Source organism: Salvelinus fontinalis, chromosome 30 (genome assembly GCF_029448725.1).
Source record: "Salvelinus fontinalis isolate EN_2023a chromosome 30, ASM2944872v1, whole genome shotgun sequence".
Lineage (NCBI taxonomy): Eukaryota > Metazoa > Chordata > Actinopteri > Salmoniformes > Salmonidae > Salvelinus > Salvelinus fontinalis.
Genome location: NC_074694.1, coordinates 10,602,685 through 10,627,187, shown reverse-complemented (window position 1 = coordinate 10,627,187; position 24,503 = coordinate 10,602,685). Strand labels below are relative to the sequence as shown.

Here is a 24,503-nt window from a genome sequence, read left to right as displayed (position 1 = left end):
CTTCGCCCCAGTCTGAGGTCCTGATGGCTCTGGAGAAGGTTTTCATCAAGGATCTCTCTTTACTTTGCTCCGTTCATCTTTGCCTCGATCCTGACTAGTTTCCCAGTCCCTGCCACTGAAAAACAACCCCACAGCATGATGCTACCACCACCATGCTTCACCGTAGGGATGGTGCCAGGTTTCCTCCAGATGTGACGCTTGGCATTCAGGCCAAAGAGTTCAATCTTGGATTCATCGGACCAGAGAATCTGGTTTCTCAAGGTTTGAGAGTCTTTAGGTGCCTTTTGACAAACTCCAAGCAGGCTGTCATGTGCCTTTTATGAGGAGTGGCTTCTGTCTCACGACTCTACCATAAAGGCCTGATTGGTGGAGGGCTGCAGAGATGGTTGTTCTTCTGGAAGGTTCTCTCATCTCCACAGGGGCACTCTAGAGCTCTGTCAGAGTGACCATCAGGTTATTGGTCACTTCCCTGACCAAGGCCCTTCTCCCTTGATTGCTCAGTTTGGCCGGACATTTCCTTCGACCTCATGGCTTGGTTTTTGCTCTGACATGCACTGACAACTGTGGAACCTTATATAGACAGTTGTGTACCTTTCCAAATCATGTCCAATCAATTTAATTTACCACAGGTGGACTCCAAGTTGTTGAAATGTCTCAAGGATGATCAATGGAAACAGGATGCACCTGAGCTTAATTTCTCCCATAGCAAAGCGTCTCATAGCAAAGGGTCTGAATAGTTATGTAAATAAGGTATTTATGTTTTTTTATTTTGAATATATTTGCGAACATTTCTAAAAACTTGTTTTCGCTTTGTCATTATGGAGTATTGTGTGTAGATTGATGATATATATATGTTTTCAATAAGGCTGTAGCATAACAAAATGTGCAAAATCTCAGATGGTCTGAATACTTTCCTAAGGCACAATACAAAACTTCCTCAATTACCTCCTACCCCTGCACATCAAAACGGTACTGGTACACCCTGAATATAGCCATGCTATTTTTTACCCGTTATTATTGTTCATTATTCACTGTGTATTTATTCCTTGTGTCACTATTTAAATGTTGTATGTATTTGTTTAACTCTCCATTGTTGGAAAAGGACCTGTAAATCAGCATGTCACTGTTAGTCTGCAGAGCATGTGACAAATAAAATGTTACGACTTATATGACAAATACCAAGCAGTTGAAAAATACAATTTAATTTAATTTACTGTGGTATCTCTCAAATACAGTACATTCCAAAGTCACAGTTTGTAGTCAACAGTAACAGCAGTCGCAGCATTTCCCAAAGAATTCCACCATTCAAATAGTCACAGTATCAAAACTTTTTTGCATCAGATTTAAACAAACAATATGAATAGAAAGTCACCCATCACATTAGATGTAACCTAACCACTGACATTATACCAAGATTAGTCATGTAACACAATAAGAATAAGAACAACCAATATACTCTCGGGAAGTATATTATAAATATTCAACTTTCCTTTAGAACATAATATACAGATCTAGTGAGGCTTCTTGTCACCTGATGAGGTTTTAGGTTTCTTTTTCCATTGCTTCCTGCATTCTGAATCTTTTCAGGCTTGACGGAGAAAATTACTACTACCGACAAATTGATCATTGTTCAACAACAAGAGTTACTGTGAAACGGCTTCGGGGTGCTACGTCAGTGTTCAGGGGTATTTTAGGGGGAGAGGAGCTTTTCAGTGGCAGCGGCGCTCCAGGTTCAACAAGCACTACCACGTTCTCCTTCTTCGACAGCCAGAAGGCTGGGTAGAGGGGCTCCAGAAACTCAGCCTTGTATTTGTGGATGAGGGTCATGCCGACGGCGTCATCCACCCCATAGAAAGCCAGTAATCCACGGCTATAGTCCACATAGACCCCAATACGTGTGAACTTGTCCACACTTAGAGGCGTCTCCACATCACCGTGCCAGGCAGAGAAGCTACGTCCGTTCCATTGGAGGCACCATGAGAAGTCATTGCCGGTGATGCAGCTGTTACTTTCAGCACCCTTGCGGTCGATGCTCTTGTAGGTGAGTCCAATATGCGTGCCCTCACCGCTCACGTCCACCTCGAAGTAGTGTCGGCCGACATAGAAGCTCTCTGTGGCCAGTACCTGGCGCCAGTTCTCAAAGCGTTCAGGGACGTCGGGGTACGGGTGTTGCCAGGGTGTGGTGTTGGTCACCTTCCTGTTTTCCTCAGTCAGACGCAGGAACTTATGGGCCGTGTCTGCGTCAAAACTCACAGGATTGGCATCTGCACAGCGTGAGAGAGAATAACATAACAGAAATTATAAAAGTAAAACAGAATCAATAACTTAGGCAAGGCCAACTTTACAGATTCAAAACAACAATTACATCATACAAAGATTTGGATAATTCTACAGAATATTATGATAACTACTTGACGTATTACTGTAATATTATGATAACCTTGAAGTACAACTGTAATATCATTCAAGTGATTTGAAGCCTTGTTTTGTTTGTGTATGGATGACCTGAATATGATAGAAGAGACTTACACTTTAGAAAGTCATTCCGCGTCTTTGGGTCTGGAACATCCATGTTCTGTTTAGCTGCGATTATTTCATGGACTGTGGTTTTTATCCCCATCATGTCTGGAGAGTAGAGAGATAGAAATATAACATCAAATATCTGTTTTATGGTCAGAAATAATCACATTGGCCTACTTCACTTTTTAACTTACAAGCATGAAGTTTTCATTTGAATGTAGCCATTTCTTTTTGCATTGACACTTTTGTGAATTTTATTAGGATCCCCATTAGCCAACGCCGTAACGTTAGCTAATCTTCCTGGGGTCCAACCCAATTAATAAGACATTACAAACAATTACAAATGAATACTTTACAAACATTTAACAAGTAGACAATACAGAGAGTTAAAATACCTGACGGGAAACACATTTAACATTCAGTTGATGCTTTCTATTTCCTGTCCAGTCATATGGTCTATATCATTAGATGTTCTTTCTATTTCCTGTCCAGTCATATGGTCTATATCATTAGATGTTCTTTCTATTTCCTGTCCAGTCATATGGTCTATATCATTAGATGTTCTTTCTATTTCCTGTCCAGTCATATGGTCTATATCATTAGATGTTCTTTCTATTTCCTGTCCAGTCATATGGTCTATATCATTAGATGTTCTTTCTATTTCCTGTCCAGTCATATGGTCTATCACATTAGATGTTCTTTCTATTTCCTGTCCAATCATATGGTCTATATCATTAGATGTTCTTTCTATTTCCTGTCCAGTCATATGGTCTATCACATTAGATGTTCTTTCTATTTCCTGTCCAGTCATATGGTCTATATCATTAGATGTTCTTTCTATTTCCTGTCCAGCCATATGGTCTATATCATTAGATGTTCTTTCTATTTCCTGTCCAGCCATATGGTCTATCACATTAGATGTTCTTTCTATTTCCTGTCCAGTCATATGGTCTATATCATTAGATGTTCTTTCTATTTCCTGTCCAGCCATATGGTCTATATCATTAGATGTTCATTCTATTTCCTGTCCAGCCATATGGTCTATCACATTAGATGTTCTTTCTATTTCCTGTCCAGCCATATGGTCTATATCATTAGATGTTCTTTCTATTTCCTGTCCAGTCATATGGTCTATCGCATTAGATGTTATTTTTATTTCCTGTCCAGCCATATGGTCTATATCATTAGATGTTCTTTCTATTTCCTGTCCAGCCATATGGTCTATATCATTAGATGTTCTTTCTATTTCCTGTCCAGTCATATGGTCTATCGCATTAGATGTTATTTTTATTTCCTGTCCAGCCATATGGTCTATATCATTAGATGTTCTTTCTATTTCCTGTCCAGTCGTATGGTCTATCTCATTAGATGTTCTTTCTATTTCCTGTCCAGCCATATGGTCTATATCATTAGATGTTCTTTCTATTTCCTGTCCAGTCATATGGTCTATCGCATTAGATGTTATTTTTATTTCCTGTCCAGCCATATGGTCTATATCATTAGATGTTCTTTCTATTTCCTGTCCAGTCATATGGTCTATCGCATAAGTGTGATAGGACCAGGGATTGACCATATAACTGGACAGTACTCTAAGTGTGATAGGACCAGGGATTGACCATATAACTGGACAGTACTCTAAGTGTGACAGAACCAGGGCTTGACCATATAACTGGACAGTACTCTAAGTGTGATAGGACCAGGGATTGACCATATAACTGGACAGTACTCTAAGTGTGACAGAACCAGGGCTTGACCATATAACTGGACAGTACTCTAAGTGTGATAGGACCAGGGATTTACCATATAACTGGACAGTACTCTAAGTGTGATAGGACCAGGGATTGAATCACCTGTTTCAGTGTGCTAGATGTTACATACTCTGAACATTTTCTTGTAACAGCGATTCCCTCACCAATCTTTATAACAATATTATCTATGTGTTCTGACCAGGATAAAGCTAAGTCCAACATGACGCCTAGTAGTTTAGTTTTTTCCACTTGCTCTACATGCTTTCTATTCATCGACAAATTCAATTGGGAATCATCAGCAAGCATATATCTTGAACCAAATACAATACATTTAGGTTTAGAAATGTTCAACACCAATTTGTTTCATTTCGATTCAACCCACTCAGACACCATTCTTAGTTCACTGCTCAGTACATCTGTTAGCTCATTACATTCTGATGCTGCGCAATACATTGTAGTCATCAGCAAACATTAAGACTTTTGCTTGTTCATTACTGAAGGTAAATCGTTAGTAAAGATAGAGAGTAAGCAAGAAAGAACACATCGCTACACTGTCATTGTTATACTATGTCACCATGACAATCAAACATGCTGACTCACACAACTCACAGCTGGGTTTCCCTCTAGTGACACACAGCCCTAGATTAGAGGCTTTTAACTATTTTTATCTCTCTGACTCATCTACCAGTCTACTCCAGTCTACTCCAGTCTACTCCAGTCTACTCCAGTCTACTCCAGTCTACCAGTCTACTCCAGTCTACCAGTCTACCAGTCTACTCCAGTCTACTCCAGTCTACTCCAGTCTACTCCAGTCTACCAGTCTACTCCAGTCTACTCCAGTCTACTCCAGTCTACCAGTTACTCCAGTCTACTCGTCTACTCCAGTCTACCAGTCTACTCCAGTCTACTCCAGTCTACTCCAGTCTACCAGTCTACTCCAGTCTACTCCAGTCTACCAGTTGTAACAAGGGCTCTACACCTATGCCACACTGCCTGAAGGATACCTCAGGTCTGTAGACAAGTTTAAACACACCCAGGTAGGGAATCCATAGATTATCTTTGCATCTGGGGCACAAAGCTGAAGTGTTGTTCTCCCTCCTAACACACCATCACTTCCTCTCTACTTTCTATGTTTCTCTGTGACCAGCGTGAGGGTTTCCTTTGCGTGCCAAGAACCGCCAACTGCAAGCTCGGGCCATTGTCTTTTTGCCATGAGTGGGTGAGCAGAGACTTGCAGAGGCTTGCCGTCAGCCACTATGGCAGTCTGCCTCTGCCAACCAGATGGTGACTCTGCACTCACCATTCTTGCAGGTCTCTTTGAGTGTCTCAATGTAGTTGGACAGCAGCAGCTCACACAGCTCCTGTGTGGAGGTAACAATCTCTCTGCTGAAGGAGTTGAGCCGGTCCATGAGGCCGATGTAGACCCCAGGTAGGGTGATGTCCGAGCAGTCCTTCTTCCACTCGGAGTACTCCTGTAAAACACACAACACACCTCGGTTCACTATTTTGTACACCGTTGGAAATGACTGATGAAATATCGATAATGGCGTCCTGTATAGGGGATGTAATTGTACATCAAGCTGTCTCATGCTACAGGAACAGGATATAGGTACCTGCCCGTATTGGCCTATTGGACAAGGCGTACTTACTTAGGTTAATGGGAACCTGAGTGAATACTAATGATGAAACATGGGTAAAACATTAAGTTAGTTTCTACCAGTGGAGGCTGTTGGGAGGCGCTATAGGGGCTCTTTGGAATGTCTGGAATGGAATGAAAGGAATGGAGTCAAACGTGGTGTCCATATATTTGATGCGTTTGTTTTCTGTTCCATTCAAACCATTACAAGGAGCCTCTCCCCCTATATCTCCCCCCACCAGCCTCCACTGTTTTCTACTTTAGTCGTGTGTCATGATTAAAGTAAATACGTAAGTGTCACGTTCCTGACCTATTTATGTTAGTTTTTGTGTGTTAGTTGGTCAGGACGTGAGGTTGGGTGGGCATTCTATGTTATTTGTTTCTATGTTGGTTTTGGTTTGCCTGGTATGGCTCTTGATTAGAGGCAGGTGGTTTGCGTTTGCCTCTAATTAAGAGTCATATTTAGGTAGGGCATTCTCACTGTTTGTTTGTGGGTGATTGTCTCCTGTGTCTGTATGTATGTTCGTACCACATAGGACTGTAGCGTTTGTTTGTTTCGTTTTCGTTTCGATGTCGTCTGTTTCCTGTACGTAAGTTTATGTCTAGTTATGTAAGTTTATGTTCAGGTTTCGTCAACGTCGTTTTGTTATTTTGTAGTTTGGAAAGTGTTTGTTTCGTTTCGTGTTTTGCCATCATCGTTATTAATAAAGATGGCTTATTTCCCAAAGCCTGCGTTTTGGTCTTCAGATCCCTCTCTCCTCACCTCGTCCGAGGATGAGGAGAGCGTCACCCGTTACAGTAAGAGAGCAGCACATACGCACGTCAGGTTTGTTAGTAACACTATTGAGTCACGCGGCACTGTCCGACACCACAACACAACCAACACCGAATCCACCAGACCAGAGAAAAAACATCTTACATGTAGGAAGTCCACCTGAGTCGTGTTTCATGATTAAAGTGAATAGGTATGATAGCAGCACTGTGGCTTGTGTTCATGTTGATGAGAACCACCTTAGATCAGTGAATAATCCCAATAAGCCACTTGGCAGTGGCACCACTTTATCAGAGTCCATGGTTAACCACCAAAATAGATTTTGCACGTGTAAATAAGGCTACTGTGTGTGCATTACCTACCACCATGAGATCCACCTTAGGTGAGTGACTAGAACTACTGACTTGGCACCACCTCTATCTCAGTCTCAATCCATCATAAACCACCAGACCAAGTGAGACCTCACCTGTAGGAAGTCCAGTAAGACCTCACCTGTAGGAAGTCCAGTAAGACCTCACCTGTAGGAAGTCCAGTAAGACCTCACCTGTAGGAAGTCCAGTAAGACCTCACCTGTAGGAAGTCCAGTAAGACCTCACCTGTAGGAAGTCCAGTAAGACCTCACCTGTAGGAAGTCCAGTAAGACCTCACCTGTAGGAAGTCCAGTAAGACCTCACCTGTAGGAAGTCCAGTAAGACCTCACCTGTAGGAAGTCCAGTAAGACCTCACCTGTAGGAAGTCCAGTAAGACCTCACCTGTAGGAAGTCCAGTAAGACCTCACCTGTAGGAAGTCCAGTAAGACCTCACCTGTAGGAAGTCCAGTAAGACCTCACCTGTAGGAAGTCCAGTAAGACCTCACCTGTAGGAAGTCCAGTAAGACCTCACCTGTAGGAAGTCCAGTGAGACCTCACCTGTAGGAAGTCCAGTGAGATCTCACCTGTAGGAAGTCCAGTGAGATCTCACCTGTAGGAAGTCCAGTAAGACCTCACCTGTAGGAAGTCCACGTCGTTCTTGTTCTTAGAGAGCTTCTCCACCTGCGCCTGTGTCTTCTTCAGCTCAGTGCACCTCTGCTCCAGGTGTACCTTGATCCCATCGGCCTGTCTCAGAGCCTGCTTCTCCTCTCCCTCCAGGATCTCCGTCACCTTTAGGTTGAAGTTTATTAGAAAATCTTGGTTTATATGCAGATTTTACAGAAACAAACAGTACATTAAAACATACATCAAATGTAATGTCATACAATACATGTATTTTTTTTAAAGCAGGTAAAAAGAATAGATCAGGGACAGTGCATAAAACAGCTAGGCATATCACTTCATCAATAAATAGGATTACCTCTCTCTTGGCCCGCTCCACCGCAGCCTGGAGCACCGTAAACTGGTTCTTAATCACCTCACGGACCTCCGTCACTGAATTCTGCATGGTGAGGTGGAAGAGGTGTTGTCAGGTCCGTTTTATAATTGTGTACACACTAGGTATATTTAGATATAGGGGCTGAGGTGATGGACAGACAGACAGACAGACAGACAGACAGACAGGCAGGCAGGCAGGCAGGCAGGCAGGCAGGCAGGCAGGCAGACAGACAGACAGACAGACAGACAGTGGTCTGATTTAAGTGGTTTTTGTTTGTTCTTGTGATTATGTTTTCCTGGGGTCCAAACTAAGTAAGGCTAAAATACAATACTACATATAACATTATTATACCACTACATATCTACAATACAACATTTATAATACCACCACGCATACGTGTGTGTGGAGTGCGCGTGCTGGCGTGTGTGTGTGTGTGTGTGTGTGTGTGTGTATGCATGTGTGTGTTTCTCCACAGTCTGCAATTTTCCCATAAAGGTATCTATGCTTCAGGTATTGACTGTCTGCTTACACAATCAATCCCCAGAGGACAAGGAATGCTGCATGACATGACAGTGGAGCCAAACCCTATACAAATTCATTCCTTTTACCACACCTGGGTAAACCTGTCAGGTTGGGGTGGGCGGTTCCGATACCTGGGGACTACTTATAGATTAGAGGTATCTCTTGTTCTTTTATCAGTCGTTTTTTTTTTACTGCTTGTAAAACGTTGTGACATGCCTCTGTTTTGTCACTCGTTGTGTGGGATATCTGGAATCTACAAACACTGGGGTAAAGCGATGCTACGCAGCACGTTGTTCATCAGTCACAGATCCATCCGTCTTTGACCTCATCCTTTAAACATGTAACAAGAAGGGCAGCGCAGCCTACCGTACCTCAATAGAGACCGTGTTGACCTGAAGTTTGTTGATGGCATTCTCTGCTGAGGTCACGGTCTTCACCATCTCTGCTTGCTTATCTAGTAGTTCCCTCTGTCGGGAAAAAACGGGACAGGAAGGACGACAGGAAGAAGGAGAGGAAGAGAAGGGGAGAGAAATTCAATGACTGCGCACATTATAGCCAAGTTGTTGTCATGCTGAAGCTATGCCTTATTTGAACAATTCTGTTCAACTCATTTATTTGACCAATTTCTCTAAACGTTTACAGCTGAGTCACAGGAACAGAGCGTTTTCCTGTCCGTTTCTCTATTATCAGATATGATCTGATTTCTATGTTGTTCTATTGTGTTTTTCACGGAAGGAATCTGATTCACTACAGTTTGATTCATTGTGTTTCAGTGTAGCCAGGGCCTGAATTCCTTATGTCCGAGTGACTCTTGAGTTGCAACTGGTACTCATGCTAGAAATCCTATCTGTACCAGAGGAGGCTGGTGGGAGAAACTATAGGAGGACGGGCAGCAGTGCCTGCATGAATAGTAACGTTAGCAGCAAGAGGTGGCCAGGATGATGTGTAGCACACGGGTAAGTTGTTTATCAGGTGAACCATCCATTCTAGGTAACGTCAGCTAGCTAGCTACAGCTAGCAAGCTAACGAACATATTTCCAGTCGCAAAGAGAGATCTGTGACAATACAAAAACACAATTGCAATGAAATATGTAATGTTATATCACTTGAAAATAATGAAAGTCCTGGTCTAATTTCTATGTTTCCTAACCTCAGATACAGATAACTGTGCAAACTGCTAAACCCTGTCTGCGAATTAAGTTCCCAAGGAAAGTCCCAAGTCCCGGAGAGACTGAAGAGTATATCTCCAATGGGTTATATATGCTACTGGTTTACTGTTAGAATTGGTTGTAGGACCACAACAATACTGCTAAAAGTAACAATGCATAGACCTAGAACATGCATGGCCAACCTTGCTCCTAGAGATCTAGCCACTGGACGTGCAGGTTTCTGTTCCAGTCCTGACATTCTGATGATCATTTGTATTAGACACTATTCATTTCACTATTCAATCATCTGTTGTTTTGATGTAAGTTGGATGTGTAAACCCACTAACCATTTACATAGGCATTCTTTGTATGATATTAAATAAAATGTTGATTCATTGAATTACAGTACCAGTCAAAAGTTTGGACACATCTACTCATTCAAGGGTTTTTCTTTATTTGTACTATTTTCTACATTGTAGAATAATAGTGAAGACATCAAAACTATAAAATAACACATATGGAATCATGTAGTAACCAAAAAAGTGTTTGAGGATTTGAGATTCTTCAAAGTAGACAGCTTTTGCCTTAAAGACAGCTTTGCACACTCTTGGAATTCTCTCAACCAGCTTCATAAGGTAGTCACCTGGAATGCATTTCAATAAACAGGTGTGCCTTGTTAAAAGTTAATTTGTGCAATTTCTTTCCTTCTTAATGCATTATAGCCAATCAGTTGTGTTGTGACAAGGTAGGGGTGGTATACAGTAGATAGCCCTACTTGGTAAAAGACCAAGTTCAGATTATGACAAGAACAGCTCAAATAAGCAAAGAGAAATGACAGTCTATCATTACTTTAAGACATGAAGGTCAGTCAATGCGGAAAATGCCAGGAACTTTTAAAGTTTCTTCAAGTGCAGTCGCAAAAACAATATTAAGCACTATGATGAAACTGGCTCTCATGATGGCCGCCACAGGAAAGGAAGACCCAGAGTTACTTTTGCTGCAGAGGATAAATTCATTCGATTTAACTACACCTCAGATTACAGCCCAAATAAATGCTTCACAGAGTTCAAATAACATACATCTCAAAATCAACTGTTCAGAGGAGACTGCATGAATCAGGCCTTCGTGGTCAAATTGCTAGCAAAGAAACCACTACTAAAAGGACAACAATAATAAGAAGAGACTTGCTTGGGCCAAGAAACACGAGCAATGGACATTAGACCACTTTTGCAAATGTTTTGTTCTCTGTGTGAGGGAAATACTGTACATTAAGAGGATTTGATTAGATCTTCTCAATGTATTTTGAAAGATGAGACGTTGAAGATTCTAAGAAATATCTCTTTGATGTCATACAACTAAGCAAAAACACCTGTGAGTCCAAACGTGCACTTCACATTTCCTTATCATAAAACTCATGTAATGTACAGAGTCAACGTTTATGATCTCTGTGTTTTGATGTACAGCTACATGATGACATGGCGTTATACCCTGGGTTGTCCTGAACATAATGAGTCTGTGTTTGTAGTATTGTGAAGAACATCTGCTGAGGACCACACATCTGAATGTACTCATGACTCTATTCTATGCACACCAAAATGACGGTCTGCTTCTCTGAATTGCCTTGTGAAGCCTAAACCTGTTAGATCATATTGTATTATTTAGCAAGTCATGTTGGCAATAGAACAAGCTTTCAAATGATGCCAACCTGACACAAATTGCGATTTACAATGGATTACGTAAACAACAACAGTAATTGTATGATGGTGGGGATGCAGGGCTGTGTTCCAAACCTAACAGCTACAAGTGTGCTCGCTCTAGTTCCTCAACAGCACAGCTAGGAGAGCTCAACAAACAACCTTATAGTTGAAGACTCTTTTATGAGTCATAAGTGCATTGAAATTACTTAGGAACTGTGGACACTTTGGAGAGGTGTGTGTGTGTGTGTGTGTGTGTGTGTGTGTGTGTGTGTGTGTGTGTGTGTGTGTGTGTGTGTGTGTGTGTGCGTGCGTGCGTGCGTGCGTGCGTGCGTGCGTGCGTGCGTGCGTGCGTGCGCGCGCGCGTGTGTGTGTGTGGCTACTTGGAAACACCAGTTAGTCCTCTACTCAAACCCTTGTCATTGTTTTCGTCTTATGTCGCACCTACCCCATATTTCCCAAGAATATTCTTTGAATGTTACTGAACGTATCCAGAGTATTTTCAGATTTCGTTATCAACAAATGTGGTCGAGAAGTACAGAAAATGTCAAATGCACATAAAATCATTAGTGTAATGTTTGGATTCAGTCTTGTGTCAGGTGACCTGTTGTGTCCTCACCTTTAGTCTAATACTTTTCCCCATAATCTTTCCTTTTGATTGTTACCATGCTTATACAAATGCGGTCCATATTTCTTCTGTAAGAAACATTTCAATGTAGCCGTATCCATATAGGCCAATTCCCACGAGTGCACAGGAGAGAGACATTATTAGCAAATATCACTATCATAGGAGTGTGCAGAAAGGAATATTATAAGGTTCATTTGATTTAATTTCAAAATGTATGGTGCTTGAAATAAAGTAGCAATTAGTTTTCTTCATATTCATGTCAATATGTATATATTTCCAGAAACGACTTTCCCATCATTCTAGAAACCTGTACTTGTGTAGCTGTGAGAGTGCTCAAAATGACCGCCCCTTTTTTGAAAGGCAACACTTTGAAAACCTCCCAGGCAGCCTAATGTGTGACTCTTAATGTAGCATTTTCATATTCCTCAGCCATTTAAGAGCTAGCCTGCTCCCAGATCTGATGGTGCTGTCTTGTCATCTCTCTATGGTCATTATCAATGACAGAGTTAGCAAAACAACACAAACAGATCTGGGACCAGGTTACTCACTCAACAGCTGCTCTTGTGTCCTACCCTCTCCTTTCCCCTCAGTAGATTCCTGTTCTGGTCTGAGCACGCTCTCATTGCTCTGAAAAAACCAAACATCGTGTTCTATAGAACAGCGGAACAACAAAGTCGTTCGACCTGTTTGAGTTTAAACAATTTGTAGATGAGGCATGAATGTTAATTATCCTTATTATCCTATACTCGTGATTTGGCACAGAGACAAATATCTCACGTCACAAAACATTTACTTACAACTATTCACATGTTGTGTCTTGTTAATGTAACTGGTGTTATGCTCAGCGAAAACCCTTGAAGGGAAGTCCCAAACCGTGTGTCAAACTGAATGTCAACAGAATGATCTTGTTTGGATGTTCCCTGAGCCAGCATTAAACAGTAACAAAGAGGTTTGGATAAGTCTGGATAAATGGCATATACTGAATTGTTGTAGACTATCCTGGATCAACACGGACAAGCTCTGTCTCCTGTTCAACAATGTGTCAGTCAGATGAGATCAAACAACGCCTTCCCCATTCCACTGTGAGTTATGTAATCCTCAAAAGAGGTATTTGCTTGTGAACACACATGAAGACATCTAGATAAAGGAGCCTTCCCTCCTCAGTCAGACCTTGAGTTAAGTTCAGCATTATGAGATTATTGTATTTCTATTGCACATGTGAATGACCAAGGATTCAGCTAATAGTAATTGAGTTGCTGCATGACGATTGCTGCATGAGGGCTCCGGGCAGCCGAGCGGAAATGGAGGAAAACTCGCCTCCCTGCGGACCTGGCATCCTTTCACTCCCTCCTCTCTACATTTTCCTCTTCTGTCTCTGCTGCTAAAGCCACTTTCTACCACTCTAAATTCCAAGCATCTGCCTCTAACCCTAGGAAGCTCTTTGCCACCTTCTCCTCCCTCCTGAATCCTCCTCCCCCTCCCCCCCCCCTCCTCCCTCTCTGCAGATGACTTCGTCAACCATTTTGAAAAGAAGGTCGACGACATCCGATCCTCGTTTGCTAAGTCAAACGACACCGCTGGTTCTGCTCACACTGCCACACCCTGTGCTCTGACCTCTTTCTCCCCTCTCTCTCCAGATGAAATCTCGCGTCTTGTGACGGCCGGCCGCCCAACAACCTGCCCGCTTGACCCTATCCCCTCCTCTCTTCTCCAGACCATTTCCGGAGACCTTCTCCCTTACCTCACCTCGCTCATCAACTCATCCTTGACCGCTGGCTACGTCCCTTCCGTCTTCAAGAGAGCGAGAGTTGCACCCCTTCTGAAAAAACCTACACTCGATCCCTCCGATGTCAACAACTACAGACCAGTATCCCTTCTTTCTTTTCTCTCCAAAACTCTTGAACGTGCCGTCCTTGGCCAGCTCTCCTGCTATCTCTCTCAGAACGACCTTCTTGATCCAAATCAGTCAGGTTTCAAGACTAGTCATTCAACTGAGACTGCTCTTCTCTGTATCACGGAGGCGCTCCGCACTGCTAAAGCTAACTCTCTCTCCTCTGCTCTCATCCTTCTAAACCTATCGGCTGCCTTCGACACTGTGAACCATCAGATCCTCCTCTCCACCCTCTCCGAGTTGGGCATCTCCGGCGCGGCCCACGCTTGGATTGCGTCCTACCTGACAGGTCGCTCCTACCAGGTGGCGTGGCGAGAATCTGTCTCCTCACCACGTGCTCTCACCACTGGTGTCCCCCAGGGCTCTGTTCTAGGCCCTCTCCTATTCTCGCTATACACCAAGTCACTTGGCTCTGTCATAACCTCACATGGTCTCTCCTATCATTGCTATGCAGACGACACACAATTAATCTTCTCCTTTCCCCCCTTCTGATGACCAGGTGGCGAATCGCATCTCTACATGTCTGGCAGACATATCAGTGTGGATGACGGATCACCACCTCAAGCTGAACCTCGGCAAGACGGAGCTGCTCTTCCTCCCGGGGAAGGACTGCCCGTTCCATGATCTCGCCATCACGGTTGACAACTCCATTGTGTCCTCCTCCCAGAGCGCTAAGAACCTTGGCGTGATCCTGGACAACACCCTGTCGTTCTCAACTAACATCAAGGCGGTGGCCCGTTCCATGCTCTACAACATCCGCAGAGTACGACCCTGCCTCACACAGGATGCGGCGCAGGTCCTAATCCAGGCACTTGTCATCTCCCGTCTGGATTACTGCAACTCGCTGTTGGCTGGGCTCCCTGCCTGTGCCATTAAACCCCTACAACTCATCCAGAACGCCGCAGCCCGTCTGGTGTTCAACCTTCCCAAGTTCTCCCACGTCACCCCGCTCCTCCGCTCTCTCCACTGGCTTCCAGTTGAAGCTCGCATCCGCTACAAGACCATGGTGCTTGCCTACGGAGCTGTGAGGGGAACGGCACCTCAGTACCTCCAGGCTCTGATCAGGCCCTACACCCAAACAAGGGCACTGCGTTCATCCACCTCTGGCCTGCTCGCCTCCCTACCACTGAGGAAGTACAGTTCCCGCTCAGCCCAGTCAAAACTGTTCGCTGCTCTGGCCCCCCAATGGTGGAACAAACTCCCTCACGACGCCAGGACAGCGGAGTCAATCACCACCTTCCGGAGACACCTGAAACCCCACCTCTTTAAGGAATACCTATGATAGGATAAAGTAATCCTTCTGCCCCCCCCCCCCCCCCCCCCCTTAAATGATTTAGATGCACTGTTGTAAAGTGGCTGTTCCACTGGATGTCATAAGGTGAATGCACCAATTTGTAAGTCGCTCTGGATAAGAGCGTCTGCTAAATGACTTAAATCTAAATGTAATACCGCATGGGTTTTTCAAACATACAACATACAAAAAAAATAACATTTCCGTCTATCCATTTCTAGACTTGAGAGAATAGCAATGTATGTTTCCATCTTCTGATAAGTCCCTAATTATCAATTTAGAGGGTTATTAGCCAGTGAATACATCTGTGTAGATAGGGAATGTCATTATTTAAAGTTTTGCAACAACGGTTCATTTGCAAATAACAGGTGTGAGTTAAAACCTGGATCCCTGTTGGAATGAATGACTGAACCTGAGGGTCGTGGGCTGTCTCTGTCACTGAGAGGGACTACCCACCGGGCACACCACGTCATTTCAACGTGGATAAGTGGGTATTATTTTGTTGAGATGTTGAACAATGAGATTACCACCTATATTCAATCACTCGAAAAGACAGCCAAAGGTTAGTTGAATTTCCAATGTGTTGTCACTACGCTTTCAACCATCTAAAAGCACAACCAAATTCCAATGGAAAAACAATGTCTGATTTTTGGTTAGTAGAATAGCAGAATGGAATGGATTTCAGTTGAGATTACATTAAAAGTACATGATGATCAATGCCGTTCGAGATTCTGCACAGATTATTACAGCAATGGTGAAGATCTCCACAGACCTGCAATGACCTGTGCATGCTATCTTGAACATGCATTTATTTAATATCATTTCATATAGCTGGATAGTGAAAGTGTCTGAAAGATTTTGAATTCAGTTGAATTCCACAGATTCAGGTATGTTATCCCCTTTCTGTTTAAGAAACGTTTTTCCACAGAATTGGAGGAATTAATACACCCCTGATCACACGCAAACACAGTTCACTTTCATAGCAGCCGCATACAAACAGCATGATCACTTTGTCTATTGTATAATTCCTTCTCGCATCTACGCGCTCTCCTCCTCTCACCTTTTCCCTTATCTTGTGGACTTCAGTGAACAACACAATAGCTGTCTGTGACCAGGCGAAAAAACCTTTCCAAGCCAAACCTTCATATCATAACCGCTAACCACTACACACAGCCTACATCATTGGCACCATATTAGCTAACGTCATACTAGTCAACATAGCTACTAGAACTAACTCGTTAGTAAACCCGCTACAATCATGCAGTACAGTGTACAGTCAGCAAGAAGATTTAGCAGTTACACCGGCGGGCCCCGGTGACAATAAATTAATAAAAACCAAAGGCTTACCTTGACTTGGAAGAGTTCCAGTGTTGGAGAGCCATAGCCAGCTAGCTAACATAGCATCCCTCTCTGTTTGAGCAAGATGTTTGAGTAGGCTAAACTAGCTAGCTGCATTCGCTAGCTAAGTAAAAGTGGAAAGAATTCAACAAAATAAAGGTAGCTCTTGCGCCTCCTTGCGCCTTTGAAACTATTCAACTATTGTCTTTCTCTCTTTTTGAGTCAACTATTCACCACATTTTATGCACTGCAGTGCTAGCTAGCTGCCGCTTATGCTATCAGAACTAGATTAATTCTCTGATCATTTGATTGGGTGGACAACATGTCATTTCATGCTGCAATAGCCCTGATAGGTTGGAGGACATCCTCCGGAAGTTGTCATAATTATTGTGCAAGTCTATGGAAGGGTGTGAAAACCATGAACCTCCTAGGTTTTGTATTGACGTCAATGTACCCAGAGGAGGACGGAAACTAGCTGTCCTCCTGCTACACAATTGTGCTACCCTACAGAGTGCTGCTGAGGCTACTGTAGATCTTAATTGCAAAACAGTGTGTTTTAATAAATTATTTGGTGACATTAATATATTTAGTATAGTTTTATCTAATAACTTTTTTTAGTTTCACAATTTTTATTTTGATGAAATTCACTGAGGAGGATGGTCCTCTCCTTCCTCCTCTGAGGAGCCTCCACGGATGTGAACGTAGGATTAATCGTATGATTGATTGATTGAATGATTGATTGATTGATTGTCTTAGGTGGTTCATTTAAGAGCAGCGCTGTGAGAAAGCTATGTGCTGTTGTCTTATATACACTTACTGAATAAGAGTATATAAGTATGTATTCTTATTTTAAATGTATGTAGTTATGTCCTTGAGTTGTTACCCACTGGGAACACACACTGGTTGAATCAACGTCGTTTCCACGTCATTTCAATGACATTTCGTTGAATTGACGTCTGTGCCCAGTGGGTATTGTCTATGGATGTTTTGTGTAAGTGAATGAAAGTGTGTATTCTTATTTTTAAATCTGTGTAGCTCTGTCCTTGAGTTATTTTTATTTATTATTTAACCTTTATTTAACTAGGCAAGTCAGTTAAGAACAAATTCTTATTTACAATGATGGCCTACCCCAGGCCAAATCCTACCCTAACACGGACGACGCTAGGCAATTGTGCGCCGCCCTATGCGACTCCCAATCACTGCCGGTTGTGACACATCATGGGAACGAACCAGGGTCTGTAGAGGGTCTGTACAGCCTTAACCGCTGCGCTACTCAGGAGCCCCCGAGTCTATTGATGTTTTGTATAAAATAATGTTTCAGGTGGACCCCAGAAAGAACTTAACCATAACTTTAGTAATAGTACGTGTGTTTGGTTAACAACACAACCAAATATCAGCATTTAAAGGAGATGTATCTACTGGCCCATGTGGCTCAGTTGGTAGAGCATGATGCTTGCAATGCCAGGGATGTGGGTTTCATTCCCACAGAGGACCAGTATGAAAATGTACTCACTCACCACTCTGGATGAGAGCGTCTACTAAAATATATTGTTTTATATTTTTTAAACGTACTGCATGAATAGTTTCATCTGAGCCACTGGCTTAATCTCATTCTTTAACTTACATTTTTTGTTTGAGTTCGAGACTCAATTTGTTTAACTTGTCGACAAGTTACTAAGCTATTTACTGTATTTCAAAAGTGATGTTGAATTGTGTTTGGTTGTCAACGCAACCAAATATAAACATTTGAAGGAGATGTATCTTCTGCTTGGATATTTCCATCTGTGCCACTGACTTAGTGTGTCTTTAATTCCACTTCCAGTCTACCAATTAGTAATTGAAATGTCGGTTTCACGTTAAATAAAGTTAGATTTGATTTAGTCCTTTTCCTCAACTTTTGATTAAAGTAGTAGAATACACAAGGTGCAATTTTTAAATGTGGTTGTACATCAGCACTTGTTCTCTTCTTATGTCAGTCACTGGCAGTCACTCAATTAGTCATGTCAGCTAACAATGTTAAGAAGGGTAAATCAGTCGAGCCAGCTATCTAAATCTGTAGTAATTATGGCAGAATGCCGACAGTCACGCGGGGGCCATGTGCCCAGGGGCCCTGACCTCCAGGAGGCCTCCGTTGATGTTGTTAGTCACTCTCACTCAGATATCATTGACATGGCGTAAGTCTAGGCAAAATGTGTAGAATGGCATGAAATTAGCTTTAAAACTGTAGGCTATAGCATTTGGAAAATGTATGGGTTAATACAATATAGTGGGATGTTTCAGACTGATCACTTCCACAGCGGCTGGAGTGCTGCGTTTGTGAGGAAAACAGTGCTCTGTTTGTGAGGAAAACAGTGCTCTGTTTGTGAGGAAAACATCCTGTTTTTATTCCACTCTCGCCACGTATGGAAACTTAGGTGACTCTTTACTTACAAACATGAGGTGGCCAATTTTCATAGATAACAACAGCACATAACTGATACGGTGTTCTGTCATTTCAGAATGGTTTGGCCCTATGCACAAGGTGTTTCCTTTAGATATCAAATCTATGCAAATGTTTGTTCGCGCATGTGTATCGAAGAACGTGAGAGTGAGTGAGAGACAGAGAAACTGAGAGAGAGAGAGGGAGAGAGAGGGAGAGACAGAGAGAAAGGGAGAGAGAGGGAGAGAGAAAGACAGAGTAAGAGAGAGGGAGAGAAAGGGAGAGACAGAGAAACGGAGAGAAAGGGAGAGAGAGGGAGAGAGAAAGACACAGAGGAAGAGAGAGGGAGAGAAAGGGAGAGACAGAGAGAAAGGGAGAGAGAGAAAGAGAGAATGGGAGAGAGAGAGAAACAGAGAAAGGGAGACAGAATAGAGAGAGGGAGAGACGGAGAAACTGGGGGAAAGGGGGAGAGAGGGAGAGACAGAGAAACAGAGAGAAAGGGAGAGAGAGAAACTGAGAGAAAGGGAGAGAGAGAGGGAGATAAATGGAGAGAGAAAGGGAGAGAAAGGGAGAGAGAAAGAAACGGAGTAAGAGAAAGAAGGAAAGTATGCATGCTGAAGAGAGAAAGTGCAATACCTCAATGGTTCTGCGTGCCTCCACCACAGGCACAGTGTTGTGTCCCCTGTGGTCCTCTGTCACACAGTCCTGACAGACGCACACAGCGTCGGCACAGCAGAAAAGGTCCAGGGGCCACTTGTGGGTCTCACAGGTCCGTCTCTCGATGTCCCTCAGCGGCTCCACCAACCTGTGGTTCTGGAACTTGGGGTTCTCCAGGTGAGGCCTAAGGTGGGCCTCGCAGTAGGACACAAGGCAGGTGAGGCAGGACTTGAGGGCCCGGCACGGGCTCATCTCCATACACGAGTCACACACAACATCATCGGGCCCCAACGGCTCCACTTTCACCTCTCCTTTTGCTTTCTCTTCCCTTAATGTATCTCCCTCCCCAACCCCCACTTCCTCTTTCACTTCCTCTGCAGGCTGTTGAGGATCACTCTCTTTATTTCTCTCTTCCTCTGATTCCTTCAGGTCTTCCTGTATCTTTGCATCCTCTGATTTCTTAGGGTCCTCTGATTCCTTCAGGTCTTCCTGTATCATTGCCTTGTCTGGTTTCTTAGGGTCCTCTGATTCCTTCAGGTCTTCCAGTATCTTTGCCTCCTCTGATGTCTTTGAAATTTGGGTTTGTATGTCCCTTTTCTCTTTTTCTTCGGTTTTGATCACCAGTGGAGACACAGCCACTATTTCATTCATCGTTCCGTTCTGTTCCACAGGTGCCGGTATAGGCTTGCCAGAGCATTGTAAACACTGGGGGCAGCCCTTACTTTTCTTGCCCAGGCAGGAGGCACAGACTGAGTGGCCACAGGTAGAGGACTTGTCACCATTGAGAGCACCGGAACAAACAGTGCAGCAGAGTTTCTGGTCTGGTTTTGACTCTGGTTTGAGTTCTGTGTCTGCCATAGCTCACTCTCGCTCACTTTCTCTCTCAGATGAACTCGCCTCAGCCGCTCCTGTTCTGTTCTGTTCTACTCTGTCTGCCTCTGGTTAACCTGAGTTAGTTCCTTCCTGGTGCCTCTAACAAGCCACACCTCAACTATGTGAGCGTCTCAGCTGAATCTCTCATAGTTTCAGCTAACTCCACACACACACACACACACACACACCATCCACACACACACACACACACACACACACACACAAACACACATACATACATACACCCGCCCCGAAACAAACACACCCACACGCCCTCCTCCATGCAATCACAGCCCTCCCTTTTGTTTCCATGTGTATCAGATGACAGCGTAAAAGTAGCAATATGGGTGGAGCTCAGACTGGACACACAGAGGTATAGTATTCCTCTTGTCTCTGTAATGATTTGCACAGCTGGAGTTGACCATGTGTTGATCATTGATGGATAACACTTCTACACTATCAGAGGATTATATAAAAGGATCAATCAAGCATTTGAATTAATAATTAATTCCCTATGTATTTTCTGATAAGAAACAACGGTATCCTACAAGAGATATGTATATCTAAGCTGTTGGACAAATTACAAAGTCCAAAGTGCAAGGACAATACAATGGAGAAGCAAATATTGATCATTGTATTCTCTTGAGTTGATAAGAGGCCAGAGCTTTGATTGGAAAGACTGATCCAACTCTGCCACCCAGTGGTAGACCTGAATAGCGTACAGATCAACACTGTACAACACGTGTGGTATTGACTGGTTAATAAAAACGGGTCTCATACTACAACGTCTCAGTTTAAGGGACATTTCTCAGAATGAAAACATAGCACAATGGCACAGACATGATTCATTGATTTATTTCATATTTACTGTCATTTCAGTGCAAACAACGGTTTTCTGTTTCAGACACTAAAAAAATACACACCAGCAACACCATCGGTCTGTGGTAAATACACACCAGCAACACCATCGGTCTGTGGTAAATACACACCAGCAACACCATCGGTCTGTGGTAAATACACACCAGCAACACCATCGGTCTGTGGTAAATACTCACCAGCAACACCATCGGTCTGTGGTAAATACTCACCAGCAAGAGACCTATGAGCCTTGGTCAAAAGTAGTGGACTAATTTGGACGATAGCCCTATGAGCCTTGGTCAAAAGTAGTGGACTAGTTTGGACGAGAGGCCTATGAGCCTTGAAATCAAAAATACATCTGTAGCAGGTATCAAAAGGTTTTTCAATGACATAGATATTATCTGTTTAATATTGTTAAATGTTCATATGACTTGGACACTGTCTAGGTTATGTGGTGTGTTTTTGTATTGTTTTATTGCTATGATAGATCACATAAGGGAACAATACACGTCAGTTTATGAAAATATGTATGTACCATAAAATGCCTTAAGTACACACATTGTCTTGAATAGAGATCATTGGTAGCTATCGTGTTACAGTCTTAGATTATGAAGACAAGCGGACAATGTATTTGTTACAATTAATTTAGTCGTTTTTCCACGGGAATAATTGATGAATTTGCAGCTGTGTTAGTTTGAGCTTGTGCTCTTATTGATCCTGCTAGATAGGACAGTGTTAACAATCTGTTATTCCAATGACAGCATACAGCAGCATGGGTTAGTTAGTAGGTGCATGTCATCCTCCACCTCTGCCCTCTCTCTGTCCGCCTCTCTCTGTCTCTCTCTCTCTGTCTCCCCCCTTCCCCCCTCCATCATTGCACCCCCACCAGCTCGGTGATGGGCGGGGCGAACACCATGAGCTCCTGGTACTTGTGAAAGAAGAGCTGCAGGCGGGAGAGATATGTGTCTTCCTGGTATGGGAGCTCCTTCTCCTTTAGATACTGGGACACGATGGGCTTTACCTGAGAGGAGAGGAGGGACGAAAGGAAATAGGTCCATATCGATCACATGTATTTTATCAAGCCATTTTTTTTTTTTTACATCAGCAGTTGTCATAAAGTTCCAAGTAGTTAAGAGGTGAAAGTGAATGTACTTTTCTTTAAAGAAGCTTATTTAATTAATGTATATTTGACAGATATACTGTTATTGTAATGTAAGCAAGGTTGGGGTCAATTCCATTTCAATTTGATCAATTCCTCATAGCTTTTCAATTAGTAATGTGAAATGGAATTGGCCCCAATCCTGACTGTCCCCCACACATATTTGACAGACACACTGTCTGTATCCTATGGTATCCTATTCCCTAGGTAGTGCACTACTTTTGACCTGAGCCTTAAAGGGGAATAGGGTGCCATTTGGGACACAAACACATTGTACCTTGAGACACATGTTGTCAGAGAGGAAGGGGAACAGATGGTGTTCCACGTGACAGTTGATGAGGGAGTGTCCGAAGGTCCAGTCCAGCAGGGGGTTCCGGGGAAGGTTCAGAACCCCGTGGGTCATCTGGTAAATCCTCTTGGGCCGGCGGGTCGGGGAGAACATAGACAGGCCGATGTGCTGTACGGAACAGGAGAGGACGGTTTAAAGGAAAGACCTGTTCAGGGTGTGTTTGAAACCCTGCTGATTCAGTGAAGAGAAAGATATCCAGAGAGAAACTGTTGGCATGTTGTTGCTGCCCTGGACACATTCACGATATAGTAGAAAGTTGGGATGCAGAGTCCTACGTGATCGGGCTGCTGGAGGTCTACCTATAGACATTATTATTCATCTCTATGAGCCCATCCAATCAGTTACATACTTCTGCAATGGTGTCAACAGTACAGGGCCAGAGAGGGACAGTCACCGTGGGAGTACCGGGGAGGATGGTGTCAACAGTACAGGGCCAGAGAGGGACAGTCACCGTGGGAGTACCGGGGAGGATGAGGACAACAGTACAGGGCCAGGGAGGGACAGTCACCGTGGGAGTACCGGGGAGGATGAGGACAACAACACAGGGCCAGAGAGGGACAGTCACCGTGGGAGTACCGGGGAGGATGAGGACAACAACACAGGGCCAGGGAGGGACAGTCACCGTGGGAGTACCGGGGAGGATGAGGACAACAACACAGGGCCAGAGAGGGACAGTCACCGTGGGAGTACCGGGGAGGATGGTGTCAACAATACAGGGCCAGAGAGGGACAGTCACCGTGGGAGTACCGGGGAGGATGGTGTCAACAATAGCAAACAGTACAACAACATACTATTAGGGGAAGAGGTTTAGTACTCAACCCTGAAGAACATAAGGACTGTCTCTCAGATTGCACCGTATTCTCATTTTAGTGCACTACTTTTGACACAATCGTTCCCTCCCCCCACCTCTACCCCCATGGGTTTAACTACACCAATAACCACTGTTTCATTCAATCCCACTTCAAAAAAAAACCTTTTGTACTCATTAACACAATAGACTGGAAACGAAAGGCTCCGTCTGGGAAAGTTATGCATGAATGGGTTTTGTTCTTCTGTAGCCTTTGAACTGCCTGAAATGTTAGAATTCCTGGTAGAAGCTGTGAGGCCACAATGCTGCATTGTGAAGTGTGGAGGAGGGCAGGAGGGGGGGGGGGGGTGGTTTCTACGAAAGACTGAGTTAACAGTTTGACCCAAATACTAATCAACCCAAATAATGACCAGATCAGCAACTACCCATTTATTCCTGACTTTGATGTTATTGATGTTATCGTCACAAATACAACAGGTGTAGACTTTTCCGTGAAATGTTTCCTTACAAGCCCTTATTAACCAACAGTGCAGTTCAAGAAAGAGTTAAGAAAATATTTACCAAATAAACTAAAGTAAAAAATAATAAAAAGTAACACAATTTAGTCAAGTGTGTGTGTGTGTGTGTGTGTGTGTGTGTGTCCGTCCGTCCGTCCGTCCGTCCGTCCGTCCGTCCGTGTGTGTACATGCGTGTTGTTCACCATCTCACCTGGAAGATGTTAACGTGTATGTAGGGTATAGAGAACATGGCCCTGCAGAGCAGCATGCAGAGGAGGCTGCTGTACGCACGCTGGAACCCAGACACATGCATCAGTAGCCAGTATTGAGAGTAGAAGCCCAGGAACA

General features: G+C 43.5%; 2 protein-coding genes across 2 annotated transcripts in view; both read right to left on the bottom strand.

The window, feature by feature from the left end:
- Positions 1–1,186: 1,186 nt before the first annotated feature.
- On the bottom strand, positions 1,187–20,653 carry trim16 (tripartite motif containing 16). The gene is made up of 7 exons (XM_055889704.1): positions 19,591–20,653; positions 8,917–9,012; positions 8,006–8,086; positions 7,663–7,815; positions 5,569–5,740; positions 2,530–2,625; positions 1,187–2,264 (listed from the first exon to the last, which is right to left on the bottom strand). The coding sequence occupies exons 1-7, from the start codon at positions 20,467–20,469 to the stop codon at positions 1,624–1,626; spliced, it is 2,118 nt and encodes a 705-aa protein (XP_055745679.1). The 5' UTR covers positions 20,470–20,653; the 3' UTR covers positions 1,187–1,623.
- Positions 20,654–21,323: 670 nt separating this feature from the next.
- The window catches only part of LOC129828618 (fatty acid desaturase 6-like), a 14,328-nt gene continuing 11,148 nt past the window's right edge, over positions 21,324–24,503 (bottom strand). The window contains exons 4-6 of the mRNA XM_055889703.1: positions 24,367–24,503; positions 22,779–22,958; positions 21,324–22,363 (exon numbers count right to left, since the gene is read on the bottom strand). Coding sequence (XP_055745678.1) covers positions 22,214–22,363; positions 22,779–22,958; positions 24,367–24,503 — 467 coding nt within the window. The 3' untranslated portion in view covers positions 21,324–22,213. The remainder of the gene's footprint in view (positions 22,364–22,778; positions 22,959–24,366) is intronic.

Coding starts and splice junctions, on each gene's coding strand:
- trim16 (XM_055889704.1), bottom strand. CDS start 20,469: ATGGCAGACACAGAACTCAAACCAGAGTCAAAACCAGACCAGAAACTC. Junction 7,816..8,005: donor TGGAGCGGGCCAAGAGAGAG/GTAATCCTATTT, acceptor TTCAACCTAAAG/GTGACGGAGATCCTGGAGGG. Junction 2,265..2,529: donor GCGGAATGACTTTCTAAAGT/GTAAGTCTCTTC, acceptor CACGCTGTGCAG/ATGCCAATCCTGTGAGTTTT.